The sequence below is a fragment of the Mya arenaria genome, chromosome 3 (assembly GCF_026914265.1).
Source record: "Mya arenaria isolate MELC-2E11 chromosome 3, ASM2691426v1".
Classification (NCBI taxonomy): Eukaryota; Metazoa; Mollusca; class Bivalvia; order Myida; family Myidae; genus Mya; species Mya arenaria.
Window position 1 is genome coordinate 13105868 of NC_069124.1, and position 25090 is coordinate 13130957.

The 25090-nt window shown below is 35.7% G+C and overlaps 2 protein-coding genes across 3 annotated transcripts in view; one reads left to right on the forward strand and one right to left on the reverse strand.

Moving 5' to 3' along the window:
* Positions 1-8235: 8235 nt before the first annotated feature.
* LOC128228808 (UPF0547 protein C16orf87 homolog) lies at positions 8236-13193 on the reverse strand. Its single transcript, XM_052940309.1, has 5 exons — positions 13045-13193; positions 11400-11481; positions 10510-10631; positions 9846-9987; positions 8236-8793 (listed from the first exon to the last, which is right to left on the reverse strand). Exons 1-5 carry the CDS (start codon positions 13144-13146, stop codon positions 8660-8662), a joined length of 582 nt encoding a protein of 193 aa, XP_052796269.1. The 5' UTR covers positions 13147-13193; the 3' UTR covers positions 8236-8659.
* Positions 13194-15863: 2670 nt separating this feature from the next.
* The window catches only part of LOC128227279 (allene oxide synthase-lipoxygenase protein-like), a 50799-nt gene continuing 41572 nt past the window's right edge, over positions 15864-25090 (forward strand). The window contains exon 1 of one of the 2 annotated variants that reach the window (XM_052937658.1): positions 15864-16835. In XM_052937658.1, the coding sequence (XP_052793618.1) occupies positions 16152-16835 (684 nt within the window). In that variant the 5' untranslated portion in view covers positions 15864-16151. Of the gene's footprint in view, positions 16836-23810; positions 24857-25090 lie in introns of those variants that run through there. The other variant, XM_052937660.1, reaches the window with a different exon arrangement.

Consider the following 25090-nt stretch of genomic DNA (forward strand, 5'->3'; position numbering starts at 1 on the left):
AAAATGTAATGTAATACTAATGTAATGTAATACTAATGTAATGTAATACTAATGTAATGTAATACTAATGTAATGTAATACTAATGTAATGGACCCAAAACCTGTTTACTTCTTGAAGTTCGTTATTTTTTTGTAAATTTTTGTTTTGTTACATATCAAAATGATGAGCAAAGTATGTAAACGGAACTGATGGGCTAACTTTGATGTGGCCCGAGAAAATGAGATGGCGTATAACTTGAAAGGCCACGATAAATTTCATTTCAGTAAAAAAGTGGCAATTTTCTTTCTTAGATAAGGATGAGTATGTTACTTCTCTAAAATTTTACTTAAAATTTACCTCCAACATTGACCATTTTAAGGTACATGTAATGGTTATTTCAAGATCAGAGTATGAAAAATACCCCAATTTTCAATATTCATCTTCTTAAGTTTATTGATCTATTTTGACTTTCTTTCAGACTCATATGCTCCCAAAATGGAATGCTAAAATTTCAAATGCAACAAATTATTAAAGCTTTCACTTTCCTTTTTCAGCTTATAAGTGGGAAGTTATCAACTTTAAACACATTCTTCATACTTTTTTAAAGAACGAAAACAAACGTGAATACGTGCAGTTTAAATCTTACAGGTTTGCAGTTTTTATTTAGCTTAAATTACTGCAACATAATATCGCGTAGTGATAAAGAGTTGTATTAAATACAGATATTGATTTCTTGCATACCGGACGTGTGTTTCTGGTCATGTGACCAGTGCTGGAAAAACCCATCTTACATACCCCATGTAAGATGAGTCACGCGCAACAACGCGCCACTTCTTATTTCTTTTATTGTATGGTTTAAGAAAAATATATTATGCCATTTCAATAAAGCGCAATAAAATATATATGTTTGCAAGACTTTTAATTCAAATTGAAAATAACTAATCATAAAAAACGCTATTTTTAGTTATTTAAAATTTCTGCGCTCTATGACGTCAGTAAACAACGTCGCACGCGCTTTTTGGTGTAATTGTACCAAAGTTTGTTTTCTACGTCATTTTTTTCCACAAATTGATAAATTAAGATATGCAAGAAAAAATATCAATCATGTTTTTCCGGTCCGGATCGAAAAATCCGACCCTCGGGCACGCTGCGTGGCCGGTAACTCGGCAAGCCTCGTTACCGGCTTACGCGCGTGCCCTCGGGTCGGATTTTTCTATCCGTACCGGAAACACATGATAGATACTTATAATCTTACACTCGGCAAAGCCTCATTTTTATCGTTTTAAAATGAACTCGTTTAATAAATGTGATGCTAAATAAACACTCAATTGAGATCCTCTTTTTATATTATGTACTTCATTTAAGAAATGAATTGCAGGATTAATGTCGTTATCGAGGTATGAACGCACTTAGGTTGGTTCAAGTGTGTGGAGTACACGCGTACTTTGCATATGTATTTTTAAGAAATGCCTATTAGTTGTTATTTTGTGTGTGTTCCGGTTTAAGTACTCAACATAACAGTTATATTTGCATACGCCGGAATGCTCTTTCAGTGTGCGAGAGCAACGATGTGTACTTGAAAAGCTAGCAGTTCTCAAACAGGTCCGACTCGGGAGACAACATCCTGCCACAAATCGCACAATATTGAGATTAAATCAAAGCCAGTCTGCAATAAAAATGACACGGTACCACATTCTCCGATTTTCGAAATATGTCCGTTTAATAAAAATATCAAATAAAATATAAATCACATTCACGTTTGTAGAAGTAAACACAGGGCACAACTGCACCACAGAAGTGTCGAAAGCTCATTTTCGTTGCACCACCGTTAAGGGGTGGAGCTAGCGTTTAGTGGTCGTGTATTAGCCCATTCAGGCATGACATAAAATACGTATCATAAGTACATAGATATTCATCTGGGAATATGATATTGGTCCCTATGGTGGCATATGACTGCCGTAAGAGTACCTGTTAACGTTCGCGAACTGTTTCGTGTTAACCACTTAATTATCCAACTAACTAGTTAATATTCGCGTTACTTTTTTGGTAATATATATCATAGACTAAAAACGGGCTTGAAAGTGCCCATAACTGCCATCTATTGTGAGTCAATATACTTATTAAAAATACTTGAACGAACACTCAATATTCATCCGACAAAATTATCTAGTTTGGGGGATGAAACTGTTTATCCTCGCAATCGAATGAAATCTATCACGGTTCAATTTACATATATATATATATATACAATCGTCTATTTGGAATTGTATATCGCTCTGCCCTCTGCGCATGCGCGAAGTAACAATGATTGACAGTTGGACAGCGTAAATAGCTATCAAATCGTATTGACAACTATACAATACACAAAATATATTTATGTGACAATATTCAAGTACAAATTGAGCATTTACATTGCTTTCTTTAACATGATCTTTATTATATACAACCAACCAAGCCTCAGTATCAAAACGTCTTTTGTTGATTTATATGATGGCTTAAAACCCAACTTATCGAAGTCATACACTAGGCAATTCGTTTAATCTAAATATCTACAATATGTTGTTTTCCAATTGAAAAGTAACGTTAACGTTCATGTTTCGATGCTCTTTTATTTTTTGTAAAACCATCAATCAATTTTACTTGCTTTTATAACATATTCACTAAGCCGCGACAACAAGCGCAGTAATGTCAGGTGCGTTCAGGTTTCCTGGTTCATTGTTTGGGGTGAAAAACGTCCCCGATTCGGTGAGTATTGACACAGTTTTCGATATGTTTTAACGATATTTTTTAGAAACGACCTTGTGCACCGAATGAAGAGCAATTGCTAGTTTACGATGACGCTTGTTTTAGGTGAAAATTATGTGTGTATTAAAATATCTCGTGAAAACAAAACACGTTCTTACTAGGCTTACCGACGCACTAAATGCATTTTATTCTTCAAAACTACGATGGATTAGGACCATTTTCTTTTGTGTAAACCTCATCCGATACCTTTTTTGGTCAATGATGGTATTGTTATTGTTTTCGGAGTGCAAATTGCAATATTTCCAAACAAATCGGCACATTTAAGAACAGAACAGAACAGAATTTATTCGATTTAAACCATTACGGTTTCTCATTATAAAGATATACAAAATAGATAAATACAAATGTTAAACATAAGCAATACAAGAGTATGAGTTGCTACATATTAACAAAGTGATAATTAAATATTAAGCAGTGCATGCGCACATAAAGATGAAAACAAGAGAACAAATTATAATATTTCATCACATCCTGGATATATTATGCAAAGAAAAAATCATACAGTGTTGTTTAATACGTTATTTCTAATTCGATATGCATCTCTTATATAGGTGGCAAGATTATTAAGTTCGTTTCTTCTTTTAGAATTAAGCTGTAAAAGCATTTTGAAAACACTTGGATTTCTCCAATAAAAAGTTTTAATGTGCATTCGTCTAAGATCTTCATAAGGTGCACATTTAAACAAAAAATGGAACTCATCTTCAATGTCATTTGAGTTGCACACTTGGCATACACGTTCAAGTCTTTCAATACGATTTCGTCCGTATCTTCCGGTTTCTATTCTTAACCGATGTGTAGAAGTTCTCATCTGAACGACTAAACGTCTCTTTTCTGAATTCCTAATGACGTCCAAATATTGCTCGTACTCAAAGTTTAATTTCATATGTTTATACAATAAGGATAAAACGATGTTTTTTTCTAATTCCCTATGCCATTCCTGCATGAAATTGTCGATCATGGTTTGTTTAAATTTCACAATTAAATGATTGCAATTAATAGATTGGGGATCTTCCCACACATATGCATATCCATATCTGCATAATAATTCTTTAATTTTTGATAACCAATTTGATTTACCATCGATACAGTCTTGTAACAAACAGTTATATATAGCATTTATAACACAAGTTTTACTCTTAGCCACTTCCAACCAATACTTTATATTTCTGGAAAATCTCTTTATATACAATGGGTATCGTTGCAATTCTCCATAAAAAGCGGCATTGCTACACGATAATTTAATACCTAAAATGCGTTTACAAAACTTCAAATGTATGCGTTCGATCTCCTTAGATTTAACATGACCCCATATTTCACATGCATAGTTTAAAATTGACTCTACAAATGAGTCAAAGAGCTCACAGCAAACCTTAGGACTAAAAGTTAAGTGTTTTGTTTTTAATAACAATGTGTTTATGGCTCTTAATCCTTTACTTGCCACGGTGCTTTGATTCGTACTGAATGTACCATTTGCACTAAACACGCTACCTAGGTGGTTAAATTCGTTTACAACATCTAATTGAACAGCTTCATAAAACCATTGTTCATTGTTTAATTTTCTACCTCTCCGCTTAAAAACTATTATTTTTGTTTTGTCTGTATTGACACTTAGCCCCCACCTAGAGCAATATTCGTGTAGTTGATTTAAGCTGTTCTGAAGATCGTCGGGGGTCTCCGCAAGGAGGGCAATATCATCGGCGTATAATAACAGTATAAGGGAAATGTCGTTTAACGATAATCCGCTTTCGAATCTAGATGCAAGGTAAATTTCTAGGTCTTCTACGTAGAGTGAATAAAATATCGAAGAACATACTTCTCCTTGAGCGAGGCCGAGTTTTAGGTCTATAAAATCGGAGAAGTTTCCACAGTGCTTTCCATTTAAGGAAACGCTAGGTTTTTGGTATGATGTCACATTGGTTAACTTCGTTAATACATTATGTACAGTCACTCAAACAGTCACGGAAAGATGTGTAAAAAGTAATTGTATACTAATTAGGCATTTGTACTTAAGATGCTCTTTACATAACCGCCACTGGAAGAGCTACGTGTTTTGAAATTATAAAATTCATTACTGAAATGTTTAATGAAGCTCTTACTCATGATCATGGAGAGGTCAAAGAATTTATATGCCATTTCACTCTCAGTTCATTTTGCAAGGTTCATTTAATAAGACAGTGCACCATACAAAATATAGATGAAAACTCGTTATGCTTTGAGGCTATGTTTGAGAGAGAGAGGGGGGGGGGGGGGGGAGAGAGAGAGAGAGAGAGAGAGAGAGAGAGAGAGAGAGAGAGAGAGAGAGTTTGTTGTGTTTTGAGTCATTACATTAAATCAATATCGGAACGGTAACTTGTAGGCGGAGCTTAACCTTGCAGTAACCAGTATGTCGATAAATCACAACGATATTCATGTAGACCAGACGCTAGTTATTGAATGTTGTCCTTCACATCATGGCAAAACCAGAAATGTCCATCATTTCCCTCTTGATTGAAAATATACACGTGCGTTGTATGTTGCTTAGACTCTATAGCTAAGTGGTAGCACGAATTTTATGTAGTTAACTAGTTATTATGTTATTTATTAAGTGGAATTCGTAAACCAGAACTAGTTAACCTGTTAGTGTTGTATAATAGCTAAATAGGGTAATATGTGGCAGTTCTGGACACTTTCGTTCACGCCTGTTTTAGTCTAACGATATTTATCTTACCAAAAAGGTGACGATAGCTAGATAGTTATCGCGAAAATTAAGTGGTTAACACGAAACAATTCGCGAACGCTATTAGGTTATCTTACGGCAGTAATATGCCATCATACATTAGAGATAAAACGTCAAGCGCATTTTAACTGGTAGCGTACACTACTTTGCGCATTAGCATATTATATAAACTTAATTTACTCCATTTAATTAAATTAAAGGACAAATTCAAACCGCATTTGCTTGTTATCAATAAAGAACTCATTTCATATAGCTGAAATATTTTCAAATTTCATTCAAAATTGCAAGGATATAAGATAGGTTACGGGCACTACAAGTTTCTCCTGTTTAGTGACAAAGCCCAAAAATTACAGAAATTAAAATTGTTAAGTTATATTGTTTACCTGGTAAAATGTTTATGACATGTGTTTTATTACTATTCAAATATCTGTTGGGACATCAAGGGGATAAGAAAGCGTGTGGTATGATCAGTGACAGATAGTTTGTATTATTAAAGGGACTAGATACCAGATTAAACCATTGCAAGAAAAAAATGTCAAAAAGTTACATAAAATTGATATCGTTGTGTACAACGCATTGAATCTTACTTACTGATGTATCACATCGCTTACGACAAATGTCTCTTTGGCAGTTTTTGCGTATTTTTCAAATTCGAAATTCACTAGATTTGTCTTACCACGTAATTCCCTGTCAATTTAAAAATAGCGTCGATACCATGATGTATCTGTACTAATCATGTGACTTTCACATCTTAATTACACACACTATAAACTGGTAAACCATTATGCGCTATTTTTAAACGGGTAAATCAGCTAAGAGAGCGACAACATATTATTTTAATCATGTAAAATGATGTATCATCGGTCTCATACTAGTTCGTATTGACAATTCTAGGCTTGTTTTGAGGAACTACTGTATTTGTCGATTTTGGAACCATCATTCTGGTGTTAAGTCCCTTTAAACAACTAGTAGGGCATGATTTATATCAAAACTGTACACCTGTGTAGTACTTATTTATATCATAACGATTTGCATTCTAAAAAATCTTTACAAATGATATACTAGTAATTTTTTGCGATCAGATAACATGCAAATATATAGGTTTAAACATGAATGCACTGCATGGCCGTTGACCAAATTTTCTCTCATGATGCTGGAAACTTTATGACCCTCTTATATCGTTTCTTGCTTACATCAATGTCATTGTCGCCGAAATCTAAATCACATCAACTGCCACCAGTTTATACTTTGACGTTGAAGAACCTTTCAAACCCAGTTACATTCATAACAACGATTTATCCTCAATTCTTAAGCGGTCCAAATCTTGGTCCTACCAAACAGAATGTACGCCTTTCTATGCGAACTCACCCTGATATCATCATGAATCAAGTAAATGTAAAGTCAAGTCAAAACTCACACATCTCTGGCTATTCTCTCAGAAAGCACACATATCTCTGGCTATTCTCTCAGAAAGCACACATATCTCTGGCTATTCTCCCAGAAAGCACACATATCTCTGGCTATTCTCTCAGAAAGCACACATATCTCTGGCTATTCTCCCAGAAAGCACACATATCTCTGGCTATTCTCTCAGAAAGCACACATATCTCTGGCTATTCTCTCAGAAAGCACACACATCTCTGGCTATTCTCCCAGAAAGCATACATATCTCTGGCTATTCTCCCAGAAAGCACACATATCTCTGGCTATTCTCTCAGAAAGCACACATATCTCTGGCTATTCTCTCCTCATATGACCTTTTTGATGATACAAACCATACAGCAATAGGACCAATAGGACATAGGTAAGACCCACCCGGTCTTAAATGCTTTAACGAATTTACTACTAAAATTTCATGGTGACTGCATCATTCCTAGCAAATTAGTTAATTGGAACATTTTTGGCGGGCTATTTTTTATTCTATTTCTGGAGGGGGGGGGGTCACCTCCACAAGAAGGGTGTTAACAGCTCTCACTACACTACTTTACGTAGTTGTAAAAACAAGAGACCAATGTTCTACTGGCTTTGCATGACCATTTGCTCATGATCTTCTCGTGGTAATGTCCCTTCTCGTGGTAATGTCCTTTTGTGTAGTACATGTAATTTTCTGATAGTAATCACCATAGGCTTAAACATAGAAGCATCTGGTAGTCATGACCATTTGCTTAGTATTTTCTGATTGTATAGAACATTTGCTCAAAGTTATCTCCTTTGCAATGGTCAATTGCTCATGATTTCCTTACTGAATTTACCCTTTGCTCACGAGTTTCTCGTGCTAATGACTCTTTGGTTACAATGTCCTCATGGTAATAAGTTAATAACCATTTCCTCATTATTTTCTCATGGCAATAACCGTTTCCTCATTATTTTCTCATGGTCGTTACAATTTCCTCATTATTTTATCATGGTTAAAACCATTTCCTCATTATTTACCCATGGATATACCATTTTCTCATTATTTTCTCATGGTAGTTACCATTTCCTCATTAATTTCTCATGGTTAAAACCATTTCCTCATTATTTACCGATGGATATAACCATTTTCTCATTATTTTCTCATGGAAATAACCATTTTCTCATTATTTTCTCATGGAAATAACCATTTTCTCATTATTTTCTCATGGTTATGACCTTTTTGACCTTTTGGTTATGATTATTATGATAAGGCCATCTGCTCATCATTTTTATAATAGAAACGGCCACTTGCAAACAAAATATTTTAACAATACACCTGTCAGAATACAAAGATACATTGTATTTTATTACATATAAACAATAGAGATTATCACATCTTAACTGATGTCTTTTACATAACAAACATATATCCAGCATTTCATAGAATTCAAGCCCATTGATGATATTCTTAGAACATGTTAATATTTGAAAGTTCACGAGTACATACAGTTTTTCAATCAATATGAAACGGTTTGCTCGCAGAATGTGACTTCCTTCATTGAGTGAGCATTTCATAAAACTTGAGCCCATTAACAACATTCTCAGGACATGATATTTTTTGAAATTTTACAGGCATAAGCTGTTTTTCATCAATTTGAATGGAATAAACCAAAGGCAAGGGAAATAACCTTTACAAACCGCCATAAACGACCAATTCTTGAGATCTATTGCACAATCCACATAAATATCCATGAATATGAGTTTCACACTGGGTTAAAGTTTTGAGTTGAGACTTTGCGGTTAATTTCTGCCAAGATAATTTGGTATTGCATCAATTTCTCAGAGGGCAGGTGAGCGTACCAGTCCTCTTCTGGCTGCGGCGACTTCGTCTCTGACACTGTAAAATATACAAATGTACTTGTGTTACGGCAGAGTCTAGCAAAAAAGAGTGATATTTTACAAAGCGACAACAATTTTAAGTACATACATACACAATCATTGTAAAGTCCTGTATCCACTTATACTAATAGTCCCCTCAAGTGAAACTGGTCAGGGACTACTTAAACACTCACATGTAGCTGGGCAATGTTTTTCTTAGCACAAAGTTTGAAAGAGATAAAACAGTTAATATGTTCTCAAATAAAAGAGAAGAAGCAGAGTAAAACAGATGGTACATGTTTTTTATAGGCACATCTAAGTGATTAATGTATTTAATACTGTTTATGCCAAAGCTTTTAGTTGAATAATTCCCACATGTGCAATGAGTGTCACTTTGGAACTATGTACCAATGACTACGCTCTATTAGTTAAAAATACATTTACAGGTATATCAGTCATAAATAAAGTTTACATTTACATACACACATAACATGTATGTATATACAGTTGAACATCGTTTATCCGAAATCGTAGCGTCCCAACAAATTACTTCGGAACAGCAGTGATTTAGATTAACTTCTTTATTTAAACAACATAAAACATTTAAAACAAAATGACAGCACACGTATGCATTCGGATTGTTCGGTATCAGATCGAGTGAGCAATGCGGTGATTGAATCCAATGAGATATGATGTTCAGACTGTATTAACCAGCAGTTATATACACACTACATCACCTTAATGAATCGCACATTTTCTGACATGTTTGTAACATACGCGTGCTCAATGTCATTCTTTAACAAGCGCTTATTGTGCTCCATTGTCACCTCAAGTCGATGCCGGAGTGCATTCGCAGTATGGTGTGAAAAAACAAATTGGGAATATTAACTTCGGAATAGTGATTATTTCGGAATAGTGATTATGGAATAAAGACCAAAAATTTAGTTAAACAAAGAACGAGTAAAATCGGGACTGAAAAATATTTTCAAAATAGAGATAATTTCGGATAAACGATGTTCGGAATAGCGGTGTTCAACTGTAGTATATCATGTAAAGAAAAGCAGGATTTACTTTTGTCAGATATTTCAGAGTTTGCCACACTCCTTGGTCGACCCCTTCTTTTCTTAGGCACCTCACTTTCTTCCACCTGCAGAATTTTCCCCTCAGGTTCTGTAGGGCTGGACAAGCTTACACGCCCTCGGCTTTCTGTGCTCTAAGAATAAGAGGCGTGAAATGTTTTTTAAGACTATAGTCATGGAACTTCACATTTCATAATCCTTTACTATCTTTTTTTTTCACAATGACAGTATTGGTATTGACGTATAAAAACATGCAACTGGTAGTTTTGAGGTAGAGATAAATACTCATGTATGTCTTACAAATGTTTGAAGAAACAAAATAAAAATACTGCATAGAGTATGATTGTGTTTTGTAAGAGTTTACATGAAAGGTGACCATATTGTTCATGTTAACTAGCTAAGCCTTAAAATGACAATACAGTCGAACTCCATTGGCTCTAACTCAAAGGGACTGGCAAAAATACCTCGAGTCTCGAAAAATTTGAGACAAGTGGGATTGTTACAGAAATCTGTCCATTACATTTTGTATGAGCCATCGTGGAATACAAGAGTTTGAGTCAACAGGGCTTGATTGTACCAATACTGAATAGCACTAGAAAAATCAATTAATCATGATATAAAATTTTGGAAAGAACACACAATTATGAAAATCAAACCTCTTTTCGCTTCCTTTTCTTTTTAAATTGGTTATCAAGTTCAAGGGAATTGAAGAAATCTGGGCGTTCACGTCTTATTCTCTCCGTTCTTCGAATCTTTGCCTCTGAATCTTTGTCTTCATCTTCAAATAAAGAGGTGATGATGAAATATTGAATTAAAACTATACTAGATAAACCCATGGGCAATTGATTTGAATTTTAAATAATTCATTCATTAATTACTTATGGCATTAATGCAACTCATGATATATCAATTACTTCAGCAAAGTAATTGATCCATAAAGATGTGCAACCATACACATACATGTATCAAACACATCATTTAAGACACCATCTAGCAGTATTGTGTAATAGTTCAATACCCTTGTAGAGTTTAGACTAATAAAAGCCACAGTATTCAAATGTTTTATCTTTTATGCAGGTAATCAGAGTCTGATGTTATCATATGCTGTCACTGAATTTAACAAGTTCCCTATTACACAAGCCCAAAATGAAAAACAACCATACTTGATTATGTCATAGTAAGAAAGATGTTATTAGAATTATATAAATATAAGACCCAAAGACCTGCGTTTGTAATTAAATAAACCTATATAACAAACCTAGAATTATTCAATTCAATTACATTTTGCAGTTAAATTTTGTTTAAAAGATATACAGGTGAATGAAGAAGGCAAATGTCATAACAAGTGATTCATATTGCTCTACATCAGTGCTATACTCATTATTTTCCCTGGGACCCAGAACTTTTAAAAATGTGCATCTGAGGCATACGATTCTCCTTTTTTAAACTGATGTGTCCATAAATATATGCCTGGTGCACTCGCTTTATTGTTCCAGACTCATGGTAATGGAAGAGAGGGATGCATAATAATAAATCAATGTCTTACCTATCTGTTTTGGTGTTTTCTGAGCCTTTGTAGACACAACCAAAGATTTACACAATGGACACGTTTTACACGCAACTGGGATCTGAAATAACACTCAATTTTATTGTTCAGGACAATGTGAATCTGCCCTTAATAAAATCTGGCTAAAATACAGTACTATACATTACAATCAACAAGTTCAACCCACTTTCCTCTCTTGCTCTGAGGGATATACCTGATGTTGGCAGGATTCCTCTGAGGGTAAACCTGTTTCTCTAACTGCCCCCCCTCCCCCTCGGAGTTGCTGGTTTAAAGGGGTTTCCACATTAAAATCCCCTCAAGTTCATGAAAGTTGCTTGTTTATCATAGAGTGTAAATACGAGAGGTAGAGTCGGATATCATTAGATATTATTAATATTATGGACTAGCAGCTGAACCTTCACATCTGTTGAGATAAGCAGGAAATAAACTTTCTTGTTCACAAGTTATTTGTTTTTATTCTAATGTAAATTGTTACAAACATTCCCAAACATTATTTGTGTTTTAGGAATAATAGAGGTTTATTGACCAAATATTCAATGCTGTCAAATAAAAAGTAGCAACAGTAAGCAGGGCTTTTTCTATAGTACCCACGGGTCGGACTATCGGACCCATTCCCAAAGCAAAATATAAGATATTTTTCCCAATCTTCAGAAAAAAATCCCAATCCAAAAAAAAAAAAATTTTTTTTTTTTTTTTTTTTTTAGAAATTATTTTTACCTATACCGGTTCATTTTCAACATACTAATAAATTATGTCCTGTGAAGTTTTTTTGGTAATTGAACTCAGAAATCATTGATTTTCATCACATTCAGAGATCGGAAATATGAAATATTATCTGTCATGATTTATTGCAATAGATATTTACACCCCAAGGATTGATATTTCAGCCATTGTGGGTCTTTTAAAGGAAAAAACAAACTAATATTAAATCATTACCTAATTGCAGGAGACTAGACAGCTTTTTCTTTTAACTGTAAAATTTCCCAATTTTGGCATTTTTACGACGCAAAATTTCCCAAAATGTCTAGGGTCTTTTTCCCAAAATGGGCAGAAAAAGCCCTGGTAAGTTACTTGCTTCAATCAGCAGTTTTGGCTCAAAACCCAGGACAAGTGATGTTTGGTTAATAAATAATGGGCTGAATGTGCAATGTAACCATATTTTTTGAAACACAGGAGTTTGATTCGAATTGCACCCATATTATGTTATGTTATATATATGATTATATAGTATGTTCTATTGTTCAGATTTCTTTGTGTAAAAAGAATCAAAGATCATTTTTAACATACTCAATAAAAGCATTACCATACTCTCTCTTTATAAATAGTATAAGTGTAGTTTGTGGTGGTAAGAACCAGCCGCCCGGTTAGCTCAGTTGGTAACAGTGCCGTGTTAGTTCTCCGGCAGTCGTGGGTTCAACCCCACACCGGGCGCACATTTCCTCCCAGGTCCACCACATAAGTGTCCATTTTGGTACTAAATTGCTGTTATTTGTCAGCTATTAATCTAATGACTTTTAGAGTTTAATACATGTATATCAGTTCAAACCAAACAATGACAACACAGTGCTTAAACAAGAACCTTTGTTTACTACCCAAAACATTTAGGATTCAAACACAATGTTACCTCTCTTTCGCATTCTGAACATTTCTTCACAACCTTCATGCCCTTATTAGAATTTTTACTCATTTTGATGTTTTTAAAACGCTTCGATTTTGTTAAAAACATAACATCACAAAAAAATCTTTGCTCTGGAGCGCTTGCAATTTGAAGCGTCCCAGTGACATGTTCAATTCAGTAAAAGAAAAATAACAGAAAAGAGAAACGTAAACGAGTCACTTCCCTTTTTCCGTTCTGCACCACTTCAACTCGGCAAACGACCGTCGTTTTAAAAATGCAATGGCGTTTGTTTATTTTCATAAGGGCTTAATAAATGATTCCACCAGGTGTCAATTGGACATTCTGAGAATTACTTAAACAGTCAATCGCTGTATTTAGCATCCGTCTAAGAGGGTCGGAAAACTTGATAAGTGTGATCAAGCCTTTTCGGTAGACTCAAAAGTCAAATGATGCTTTCGAAAATCAAAAGACTTAAACCCGGTTCAACAGTCCAGAAAAGAGTTTAATTATCTAGTTTACAACAAACGTCAAAAGGTCTGAGACAATATACATTAAATACGTCACTGAATTCGAACCTCTTGATTGACAAGCCCCTTTTGTGGCGAAAGCCAGTAAAATCCTTATACTATTTTCATGTGAGGTTGAAAGTATCTTATGATGTCATTAAACGATTATGGAAATTTATAAACGCTTTCCGAGTGGTCAATTTGGAAGTATAAAAGCATAATCATCAGTTGGCGGATCCGTGGTCTAGTGGTAACACATTTGACTATCAATCCAGGGGTCGCAGGTTCGATTACCCGTCGCATCACTAAAAATACTTATGGTCTTCCGGGAGGGACGTTAAATGTGGGTCCCGTGTGACATTGCTATACACTAGTGCACGTTAAAGAACCAGGATAGTTCTAACCAGGTTTACATTCTGTCTTGCACTATGCTCCAAAAACCCTAAAATAAGGTTTATAAACGAGTGCGAGTATGAATAGTCTTACATACAGACGGATCTGTGGTCATATTTAAGATTCGTCATGCCAGTTATCTAAAAATTGATTCATACAACTGGTTATTCACTTAGATAACCAGTTAGTGCCTGAATCTGGAATGCATTTATAGGTAACTGGTAACACGAATCTTATCTAGTTACCCGGGTATTATGTAACTTTTTAAGTGGCTTTCGCAAATCAAAACTATATAAATTATATAAACTGTTAGAATTGTACAGCATGAATAGGTAACACGTGGCAGTTCTGGGCACATTCAAGCCTGTTTTTAGTCTAATGATCGAAGCAGTTTGGCGAATATTAACCAGGGAGTGTGGAAAGCACGAACAAATTCGCGAACGTTATCAGGTTATCTTAAGGGAACTGTACACCAGATTGGCACAAAAAAGTTTTTTTTGTAACGAATCTCAGGACAATTATCTAATAGAATGTGTTACGCTTTGAGATATCATAATAATAAAAAAGTACCAAAATGTAAAAAAAAAAAACAATTGTGTCGGAGACTGGGTTCGAACCCGTGTCGCCAAAATTGCAGACTAGCGTCGTATCCACTGAGCTACGACGGATTACTCTAAATGAGTGATAATTGGGTGACATAATTAAGCTATACACCTACCTCGGTAATATCACATGATAACACCGACTAGCCAACCACGCATAAAGAATGAACTCTACCTGGTACATACCCAGTAATCTTTTTTAATGGAAAAATACGAAATAAGTGCTAAACTTAAATAAATTGTAAACTATGTGGCACTTCAGTTAGTAAGTTTCAATGCATTGTACACATCGATACCAAGTTTATGTCAGTTTTCGACAATTTTCTTTTTTTTTTGCTATTTTATCATACGGAGTTCAGCCCCTTTAAAGGGAATAGACACCCTCAACGTTTTGTACACACCGGTCTCAAGAATAGACAGTAAGACCGGTGTGTACACAACGCACCCTCAAAACAAGCCTAGAATTGCCAATGTGAGCTAGTAGGAGGGCCGATTGTAAAATACTTTACTTGATTAAAATAATAAACGCAGCAATCATGATTTGCTGTCTCATCTGTGTTTCCCCGTTTAAAATAGCGCATAATGCCCAGTTTCCCATATCTGATTATAAGTACAGATACATGTATATACACCGTCTCTATTTTTAAATTAACTGAGATTTGCGTGGTATACAACCCTAGATAATTTCGATTTAGAAAAAAATGCGTGCAAACTGCGAAAGATGCATGTGTCATAAACGATGTGATACATCAGTATGTAAGATTCAATGCGTTGTCAATTTTATATAAGTCATTAACATTTTCTTCTCTTTTTTTCTTCCAATTGTACCAACTGCATGGTGTCTTGTCCCTTAAGGCAGTTTCTTGTATATGCCACGATAGTTTTTCTTCTCCTGAAAAAAGTTTGGACTGTCAATTAAACGTTATTACATCCAGTAGACGATGTACTTATTTATATTATTGCTGAGGTACCAAAAACTAACTATTTTTAAAATGTAGGTAAACCAGTAAGCATATTTTTAGACTGTTCAGACTTCCAAATTAATTATACTCCTTTCTCAATCGATAGTGCACGGAGTGCAGTATACGTTCGTATATATTTGTATTTAAAGTGTCTTATCCTATACCTTTTGCTACGGGTCGTATATTTTGTTTAACCAATATCGAATTGCCAAACATTGCACCAATAGTGGAAAAATCGATCGAATTGTCCCGCCTTAGATCCAATAGTCAATAAATCTGAACAGTCCACGTGGTTCATGAAACACACTCGGCTAAAACATGTATTATTAATGCATATACATGGCGGCTTGATAACCACGGTTTTTTCTTTGCTGATTATGTCGTCTTATCGTGACAACATGCAATACAAACATGCGCGATTATTTCCTGTCTCAGGTAACAACGTAAACATGTGAACTGAAATTCACATAATAATGTGTATACAGAGAATAGTGCTTTAAACGCAAACGATGTATTAAACAAACCACAAATGGACTGTTAGAAGTTAAAATTCGAACATTCAGCTGTAGGTGTATAAGAAAAGGTGTTAAATTGCCTTATATGAATACATACAGGGGGAGTTAAAAGTGAAATCATAGAAATAAATCACAATGCTTAGGAGTTATTTGACAAGAGTACAGTGCTTCGCGAGGGCGTGCAACAGGCCTTCCGTGAACTGTTTCAAGCGCGGCACAGTGGCGTTATATTCAAAAGTTAGTCATGTAACTTCCGTGTTTGCGAACGTCACCCGATTCCATAATGGAGGACAATGTCGGCTGTTCCAGACGGCCGTGCAGGCGAATTCGGACGGCAGGAATATTTTCAGCTACAGTGACATAGATTACGTTCTTAGCGTAAAGACGGGAGACCAACTTCATTCCGGTACCGACGCTAACGTGAACATAATCCTCCACTCAGAAACTGGTGAAAAATCGGATCCAATTCAGCTGGATTACTTCTTTCGGGATGACTTTGAGAGAGGCCAGCTTGATGTGTTTCAGGTGAAGAATATTGCCCAGCTGAAAGATATACACAAGGTTGAGTTGTGGAGGGATGGGAATGGTGTGGCATCTGATTGGTTTGTGGACTATATCGAGATCGAGTCTGTCGGCAGCCGGAAGCGCTTTTTGTTTCCCTTCTTCCGGTGGATCAAGGCTGACCGGAGGTACGTAATACGTCACATGGACAATTGCCTCCCCCAAGACGACCCGGAGCCTCGTTTCCGAAATGAAGAGATGGGATATAAACGCAAGGATTACGAATGTGCAATGAAGATTGACGGAGGCCCTGCGCAGGTAAGGCCATATCAGTCTTACGTCAAATCAACTGACATCATAATTATAATTATAACTCTGTCAAATCAATTTTATGAAAAAGAGTTGGTACATTTACCGTCAGTTAAAGTAATTGGTGAAGGCATATTTGGCATGATTGCTCATTTGGTTCAACGTCAATCTTATGCACAACGCCCCTCACTACGTTTGTTGACCGACCCATGAACAATGTAAACAATGTTATGATACAAACTTATTTTTTGCAATTGTCAGGTAGTGGAGGATAATTTCCATTTAACCATGAAGATCCTCGTGTCATTCATTGTATCCTAGATCATTCAAGCACATCATACATGATTACATAAAAATGTCATCGTTTAACCATGTCAAATAATTTTTATAAGCCGTACACACGATTCAAATTGTTTTAAAACTTTGTTTAGAATTCACAGTACAAATGTATCAAAATGTACGAAAAGATGAGAAGGAACACAGAAAAGTCTGCCAAGCCCTGCTAAGGGACTGGAGGAGACTGAATCTGCCTATAATGTACAGTTTTGCATGGATTTTCGGGCAAAGAAATGAGTAAATACCAATTTTCCAATATAGGATTGGTACGCCGATATTGCTTGTTAAATACGTACCAAAAGCGTAGGTGGACGCAAAATTGGCAAAATCTTTAACCTAGGTTATTATTAAAAACCGATATGTAATTGAAATTTGATATATATGCTGCCAAAGACGATATGCACATATATAACAAGGCGAATGACTTTGGTTTTAATATTTTCTAGACCACAAGTTCGACTGAAAAGCAATACCTTCTTGTTTAAACTAATTTCAGTTAGGCTATCGTTTGTGACTATTGTTAATAATAATAATAATAATAATAATAATAATAATAATAATAATAACAACAGGTTTGAACATTGTTTGTTCACTGCTTATTCATTTAATTGATGTATAGTATAGTATGGGGAAGAATACGGAAATGCACCGTTTATAGAGGCGGAATAAATATTATTTAGTATTTCATACATATAGCTACCAGTATCAGATACACGTTTAAATTGCATAATCGAAGATTTATTTGTTGATGGAATGATGAACACAGACTTCGATCATGCTAACAATAGAGTTAATGTCAATAATTATAATTTAGATTCCATAATTCGAGCAAAATATCAACTAAAACACTAGTACTTAATATGATTTTTTTTGTAGATAAAATATGTTTAAAGTGTTTACGTTACGTCTGCGTTTCTCTCTCAAAAATGTATCCCGTACTTAATAATGGATGAGTGTAAATGTGAATATGTGTGTGTTTATGTATCATATTGTAACGATTGAAGACTTAACAAGTGATAAAGGTCTGATTCTGAAACCCAACGTTCGTCAGCATGAGTTGACTAGAGGGCTGGAATAGGAACACATTATGTTGACCAAGTGATAAAGGTCTGATTCTGAAACCCAACGTTCGTCAGCATGAGTTGACTAGAGGGCTGGAATAGGAACACATTATGTTGACCAAGTGATAAAGGTCTGATTCTGAAACCCAATGTTCGACAACATGAGTTGACTAGAGGGCTGGAATAGGAACACATTATGTTGACCAAGTGATAAAGGTCTGATTCTGAAACCCAACGTTCGTCAGCATGAGTTGACTAGAGGGCTGGAATAGGAACACATTATGTTGACCAAGTGATAAAGGTCTGATTCTGGAACCCAATGTTCGACAACATGAGTTGACTAGAGGGCTGGAATAGGAACACATTATGTTGACCAAGTGATAAAGGTCTGATTCTGAAACCCAACGTTCGTCAGCATGAGTTGACTAGAGGGCTGGAATAGGAACACATTATGTTGACCAAGTGATAAAGGTCTGATTCTGAAACCCAACGTTCGACAACATGAGTTGACTAGAGGGCTGGAATAGGAACACATTATGTTGACCAAGAGATAAAGGTCTGATTCTGAAACCCAACGTTCGTCAGCATGAGTTGACTAGAAGGCTGGAATAGGAACACATTATGTTGACCAAGTGATAACGGTCTGATTCTGGAACCCAATGTTCGACAACATGAGTTGACTAGAGGGCTGGAATAGGAACACATTGTGTTGACCAAGTGATAAAGGTCTGATTCTGAAACCCAACGTTTGACAACATGAGTTGACTAGCGGACTCGAATAGGAACACATTATGTTGACCAAGTGATAAAGGTCTGTTTCTGGAACCCAATGTTCGACAACATGAGTTGACTAGAGGGCTGGAATAGGAACACATTATGTTGACCAAGTGATAAAGGTCTGATTCTGGAACCCAATGTTCGACCGCATGAGTTGACTAGAGGGCTGGAATAGGAACACATTATGTTGACCAAGTGATAAAGATCTGATTCTGGAACCCAATGTTCGACCGCATGAGTTGACTAGAGGGCTGGAATAGGAACACATTATGTTGACCAAGAGATAAAGGTCTGATTCTGGAACCCAATGTTCGACAACATGAGTTGACTAGAGGGCTGGAATAGGAACACATTATGTTAGGTCTGATTCTGGAACCCAATGTTCGACAGCTTGAGTTGACTAGAGGGCTGGAATAGGAACACATTATGTTAGGTCTGATTCTGGAACCCAATGTTCGACAGCATGAGTTGACTAGAGGGCTGGAATAGGAACACATTATGTTAGGTCTGATTCTGGAACCCAATGTTCGACAGCATGAGTTGACTAGAGGGCTGGAATAGGAACATATTATGTTAGGTCTGATTCTGGAACCCAATGTTCGACAGCTTGAGTTGACTAGAGGGCTGGAATAGGAACACATTATGTTAGGTCTGATTCTGGAACCCAACGTTCGACAGCATGAGTTGACTAGAGGGCTGGAATAGGAACACATTATGTTGACCAAGAGATGAACGTCTGAGTCTGCAACCTATCGTTCAACAGCATGAGTTGACTAGCAGGCTGGAATAGGAACACATTATGTTGACCAAGAGATGAACGTCTGAGTCTGCAACCTAACGTTCGACAGCATGAGTTGACTAGCAGGCTGGAATAGGAACACATTATGTTGACCAAGAGATGAACGTCTGAGTCTGCAACCTAACTTTCGACAGCATGAGTTGACTAGCAGGCTGGAATAGGAACACATTATGTTGACCAAGAGATGAACGTCTGAGTCTGGAATCCAATGTTCGATAGCATGAGTTGACTAGAGGGCTTGAATAGGAACACATTATGTTGACCAAGTGATAAAGGTCTGATTCTGGAACCCAATGTTCGACAACATGAGTTGACTAGAGGGCTGGAATAGGAACACATTATGTTGACCAAGAGATAAAGGTCTGATTCTGGAACCCAATGTTCGACAACATGAGTTGACTAGAGGGATGGAATAGGAACACATTATGTTAGGTCTGATTCTGGAACCCAACGTTTGACAACATGAGTTGACTAGCGGACTCGAATAGGAACACATTATGTCGAACAAGAGATAAAGGTCTGATTCTGGAACCCAATGTTCGACAACATGAGTTGACTAGAGGGCTGGAATAGGAACACATTATGTTGACCAAGTGATAAAGGTCTGATTCTGGAACCCAATGATTGACAACATGAGTTGACTAGAGGGCTGGAATAGGAACACATTATGTTGACCAAGTGATAAAGGTCTGATTCTGAAACTAAATGTTTGACAACATGAGTTGACTAGAGGGATGGAATAGGAACACATTATGTTGACCAAGTGATAAAGGTCTGATTCTGGAACCCAATGATTGACAAAGAGTTGACTAGAGGGCTGGAATAGGAACACATTATGTTGACCAAGTGATAAAGGTCTGATTCTGGAACCCAATGTTTGACAACATGAGTTGACTAGAGGGCTGGAATAGGAACACATTGTGTTGCAAGTTAACACTTCAACATACAAAGACATTATGACAAAAACAATGGTATCACCAAAGACGCAAAGGGAGTTAAAAACGATACCATGTTTTATTAGTATTTGTTCACGTTTACTGTCCACTTACGCACTCGATACGTATTTAAACACCAAAGAAGGTTTAAATGCACATATTCTTTTAATTTCATGTACACAGAAGTTCACATGGAAAGTCTAAGAAATTGAAAGTCTCGGATATTATGAATGGTACGATGATGTAGGTAATGAGATTGAGATCATCGTCGACTATCATATAATTCAGTAACATTAGGTTTTAGCATTTTTTTCAAACAATTTTAGTTAGTTACTTACCTCTAAAAATCCACATATATTTGCCCGATGAGCGCGTATCAGAACCACCAGCTCGTTCGTACTTCGTAACCTAGGACACGGCGGAAAAAAGTCTCCCAGTAACAAGTTGCAATAGCAGCGCAACAGCTCAACAGGTTTGGTAACTCCCAGATGTGCAAGTTTTTATGTAAGAAGGGGCGAAACCTGTGTGATCCCCCAACTCCGTCCCCGTGTAAACTCTTGTTCCATAGGGGATGGTTGACCTACAACAGGGAAAGTTATGTTGGCAAACTTTAGTCTAAAATGGCGTATTCTGATGCATTAAAACCAAACATTTGAATTCCCTTCCATATTGATATTTACAATTAAGGTGGACAGTTTAATACCCTGCCCCCCATCTCCTTCATGTACAATCGGAGCACCTCGGATGATATGTATACATGTATGGACGGTTTACAATGTCAGTGTTCTTTAAATTTAACTACACTGAAAGTAGAGTTAAACTGAACCTAAGGACTTTTAAGAGTTTTAATTATTTTTATAATAATACTCTTCACTGGGAATCAATTTGAATCAGTATTAACAATTACTCGTTAAAACACTAAAATTAATAAATATATATATATATATATTTTTTACGAACTACACACGTACTTTTACTAATGCACCGTTCCGGTTGCCTAGTCAACTCATGTTGTCAGTTACCATTGTTACATAATTTATTTTTATTTTATTATAACTATTGAAACTTTTATAATTTCCTCATGTTTGTTAACTCTGCATTGAGGGCATGAATACACTTTGATCTTTGAATATTCTTATGTTTTATTGAACAAACTAGGAGTGTTGTAACTGCAACTTCAGCTGGTTTATACAAATTCTTAGATAGGAAAAAGGAAAAAAATAACATCCTCTTAAAATGCACATTCACTAAATCCTACACTTGTTGTGAAGTTATGTACATCATAATTGTTTAGAATCATTCAAGGTACATTTTACATATGGACTTGTAGGAAAATTTGGAAGATAATAGAAAAAACATCGATAACATCTTCTTAACGTGTGTTTTCACCAAATCGTACAGTGGTTGTGGAATATGTATGTACATCGTAATTGTTTTTTTTATCTTTCAAGGTAAATTTTACGCATGGATTTCCGGGAAATTTTGGAGGGTAATAAAAAACCATAACATAACATATCAATACCATGTTCTTTACATGGATCGTGAACTAGTTGTGAAATATGTAAGTGCATCCTAATTGTTTTATTATCATGGTGAATTTTACACATGGACTTCTTGGAAAATTTAGAGGATATTAACAATTAACCCCTTAGACCGCTATACTTGTGTAGCTGCTAGCTGCGCGTAGCTTATTTGAGATATGATAAGACAGAGTGGATTTAATGGCGATGCCAGAGTTCTACATTTCCTGCACTTCACTTGCCATACTTCAAAAGTTACGAGATACGATACGAGGGATGGTTAAAATCACTAGACGCGTATTTTTAATGTAAAAACCGCCGACAGTATTCCAGCCATTTCTAAGATGTAAAACCGAATGTTCACCTGTACTGCAGCATTCACAACATGTTTTTTCGCCTCCTTCGTTATCCCGATGTGTTTTCAAAAGGGAGATACATCATATAAAAAAAACATATTAAATAATGTACATACCTTTCGATAAAACCCTTTTTATTAAAACAATGATAATAATAACAATGTACGTAGGACAGGTTCTCTAAAAAGATTATACAATATAATATTAGTTAACAAATGTGTTTTAATACAGTGTTTAGAAAATAATATGAATAAAAACTTATTTAATGGAGATATTCACGGAGAATGATGAAAAACAAAATGCCTTTGCATGTAACATTATACATGTAGCGTGTTTCATGATTGTGTTAGCGTGCGGCACGCAAGCAGGTGTACATTTGATTTCTATGAAAAACATTATTAGTGAGTTCTTGTTATACAGGAAAGAAATGAAGAACAAATTTCTGCTAAATATAAATAGCGCGGCCATTGTTTTCATTCGCCGCAAGGTAATAAATCAGTCATTCTGAACAGGTGTTATAATATTTGGATATATGGAGAATGTTAGTAAACGAAGCTAGAAATGTTCATAAACATTCATGAAAATGTTAACTCGAATAATCGCGAATTTCCATGACTTAATTAGTAGTAGCTTATGTTATTATTGAACATTATGACGAACAAATGCAGCCATTAAGTGATTAGCCGTGATTAAGGTCTCTGTAGGCATTTGTTTGATGTCACGTGACAACATTTGTAAGCTCCGAAACTGCAATATTCAAACATGAATGCAGTTAGTAGCATAATAGTCAGTATCAGTAAGGGATGGTGAATTGACAAAAAGAAGGATTTTTTAAAACATTGTGACCACTCCTGACCGATACTGTCGCCTATGGTTTCTAGACTTTCTAGGCAATAAATCATTTTAAGTTCATCATTTACGTGATTATTACTGCCAGTGTATGGAAAGTGACTTTAAAGGCGCACAATATAAGTTGATGTTGTTATTTTTTTATTTTAATGCATTATCGTGTTTAACTCGTTTGACTTAAATGGTTAAAATAAAAATGCAAATGCTTTAGGTACAGATAAAAATAAAAATGTAAGCGATTTTTAGGGCCTTTTAACGGGGGGATATGTGGCCACATAGCTATTATTTTTTTGCATCAACCTACATAATGCGCCTTTAAAGTGGATGTAAGAGTTGTTAGACCATAAAAACTTTGCAACAGGACATCGATCAAAAGATGGTTTGATTTCACAAAACAAAGATTTAACATACGCAGTTTTCCACGCTTTCATACAGTAGTTATATAGTATAGTATATTAATATAGATGCACGAGTTACAGGATATTGTTACTTGATCTGATGAACGGGGGCACTTAACCCGAGAAATATTTTATCCACTATCAATTAAACATTCCTAGTCTGGTCCGAGATATGCTAGTTAATAGGAAGGTCTAGTTCGTGCTGTTAACAGGAACTTTAATAATCCATCAACACCAAACTCTTAGAAAAAGAAATTTACGTGGATAGTTTCAGGATTTAGTTTAATTATAAAAAACAAAACAAGTGTAATGACAGATGTATAATGGTGATGCATTTTTCCATGAATCAATCCTTGAAGAGTCTGTTTATTTAAAAGTGGTAAAACAATTCGGGTGGATTTTCCAGACATCGATTTGTTTATCACGGTGATGCGGATGTAGATTAGTGTTTGAGCATACTTAATGCACTGAAATACTTCAGATACCTGCTGTGCTTGACTTAAACTTCATACTATGGAAAACGGCATGACTTCAGAGACAACGGACTATGTTGTTTTGGTGCGAACCGGCGACAGAAAGCGAGCCGGTACCGATGCAAACATTCGTATTATTTTTCACGACAACCAAGGTAAAAAGACGGATAAAATTCGTTTGCACCACGTTTTCAAAAATGATTTCGAGTGCGGAAATATTGACGAATTTGTCATTCAGAAACAGGCAAATCTTACGACGGTAGACAAAGTTGAACTATGGCGAGACAACTTCGGTTTTGGAAGTCGGTGGTACTGCGATTATATAATTATTCGAAAGAAAGATTCGGATACGGAGTACAGTTTCCCCGTTTTCCGATGGATAAAGGCTGACGTTCACTACATCTTCCGGTTAAACGACACCATGCTCCCCCAGCAGGACCCGATGGCCGAGCAGCGTTGGAAGGAACTGCAAAAGAAGAAGAAAAAATACCATGTGGAGCAGAAGATTCCTGGCGGGCCTGCACAGGTACTGCACTAAAATCCTTCTATTATATATCGTTACTATCTTAAGGATAACCTGCTTAATACGGGTTTCAACATCAAAATTCTTGGTACTAAGGGTCACCCAAACATGAAATATGATTTTATTTGTATTTGTGCAAGAAACTCATGAATCAGACCTTTTTCAATTCAATTCGCATATTTAAAGCTGCACTCTCGCAGATTTACCGTTTTTACAAAACATAAATAAATTTGTTTT

What these genes read in the sequence shown, in the direction of transcription:
- LOC128228808 (XM_052940309.1), bottom strand. Translation starts at nt 13,146, where the DNA reads ATGTTTTTAACAAAATCGAAGCGTTTTAAAAACATCAAAATGAGTAAA. An exon ending in GTTCAGAATGCGAAAGAGAG is followed by an intron (nt 11,482 to 13,044) that starts GTAACATTGTGT and finishes GTGTTATTTCAG; the next exon opens with ATCCCAGTTGCGTGTAAAAC. An exon ending in CTCTGAAATATCTGACAAAA is followed by an intron (nt 8,794 to 9,845) that starts GTAAATCCTGCT and finishes TATATTTTACAG; the next exon opens with TGTCAGAGACGAAGTCGCCG.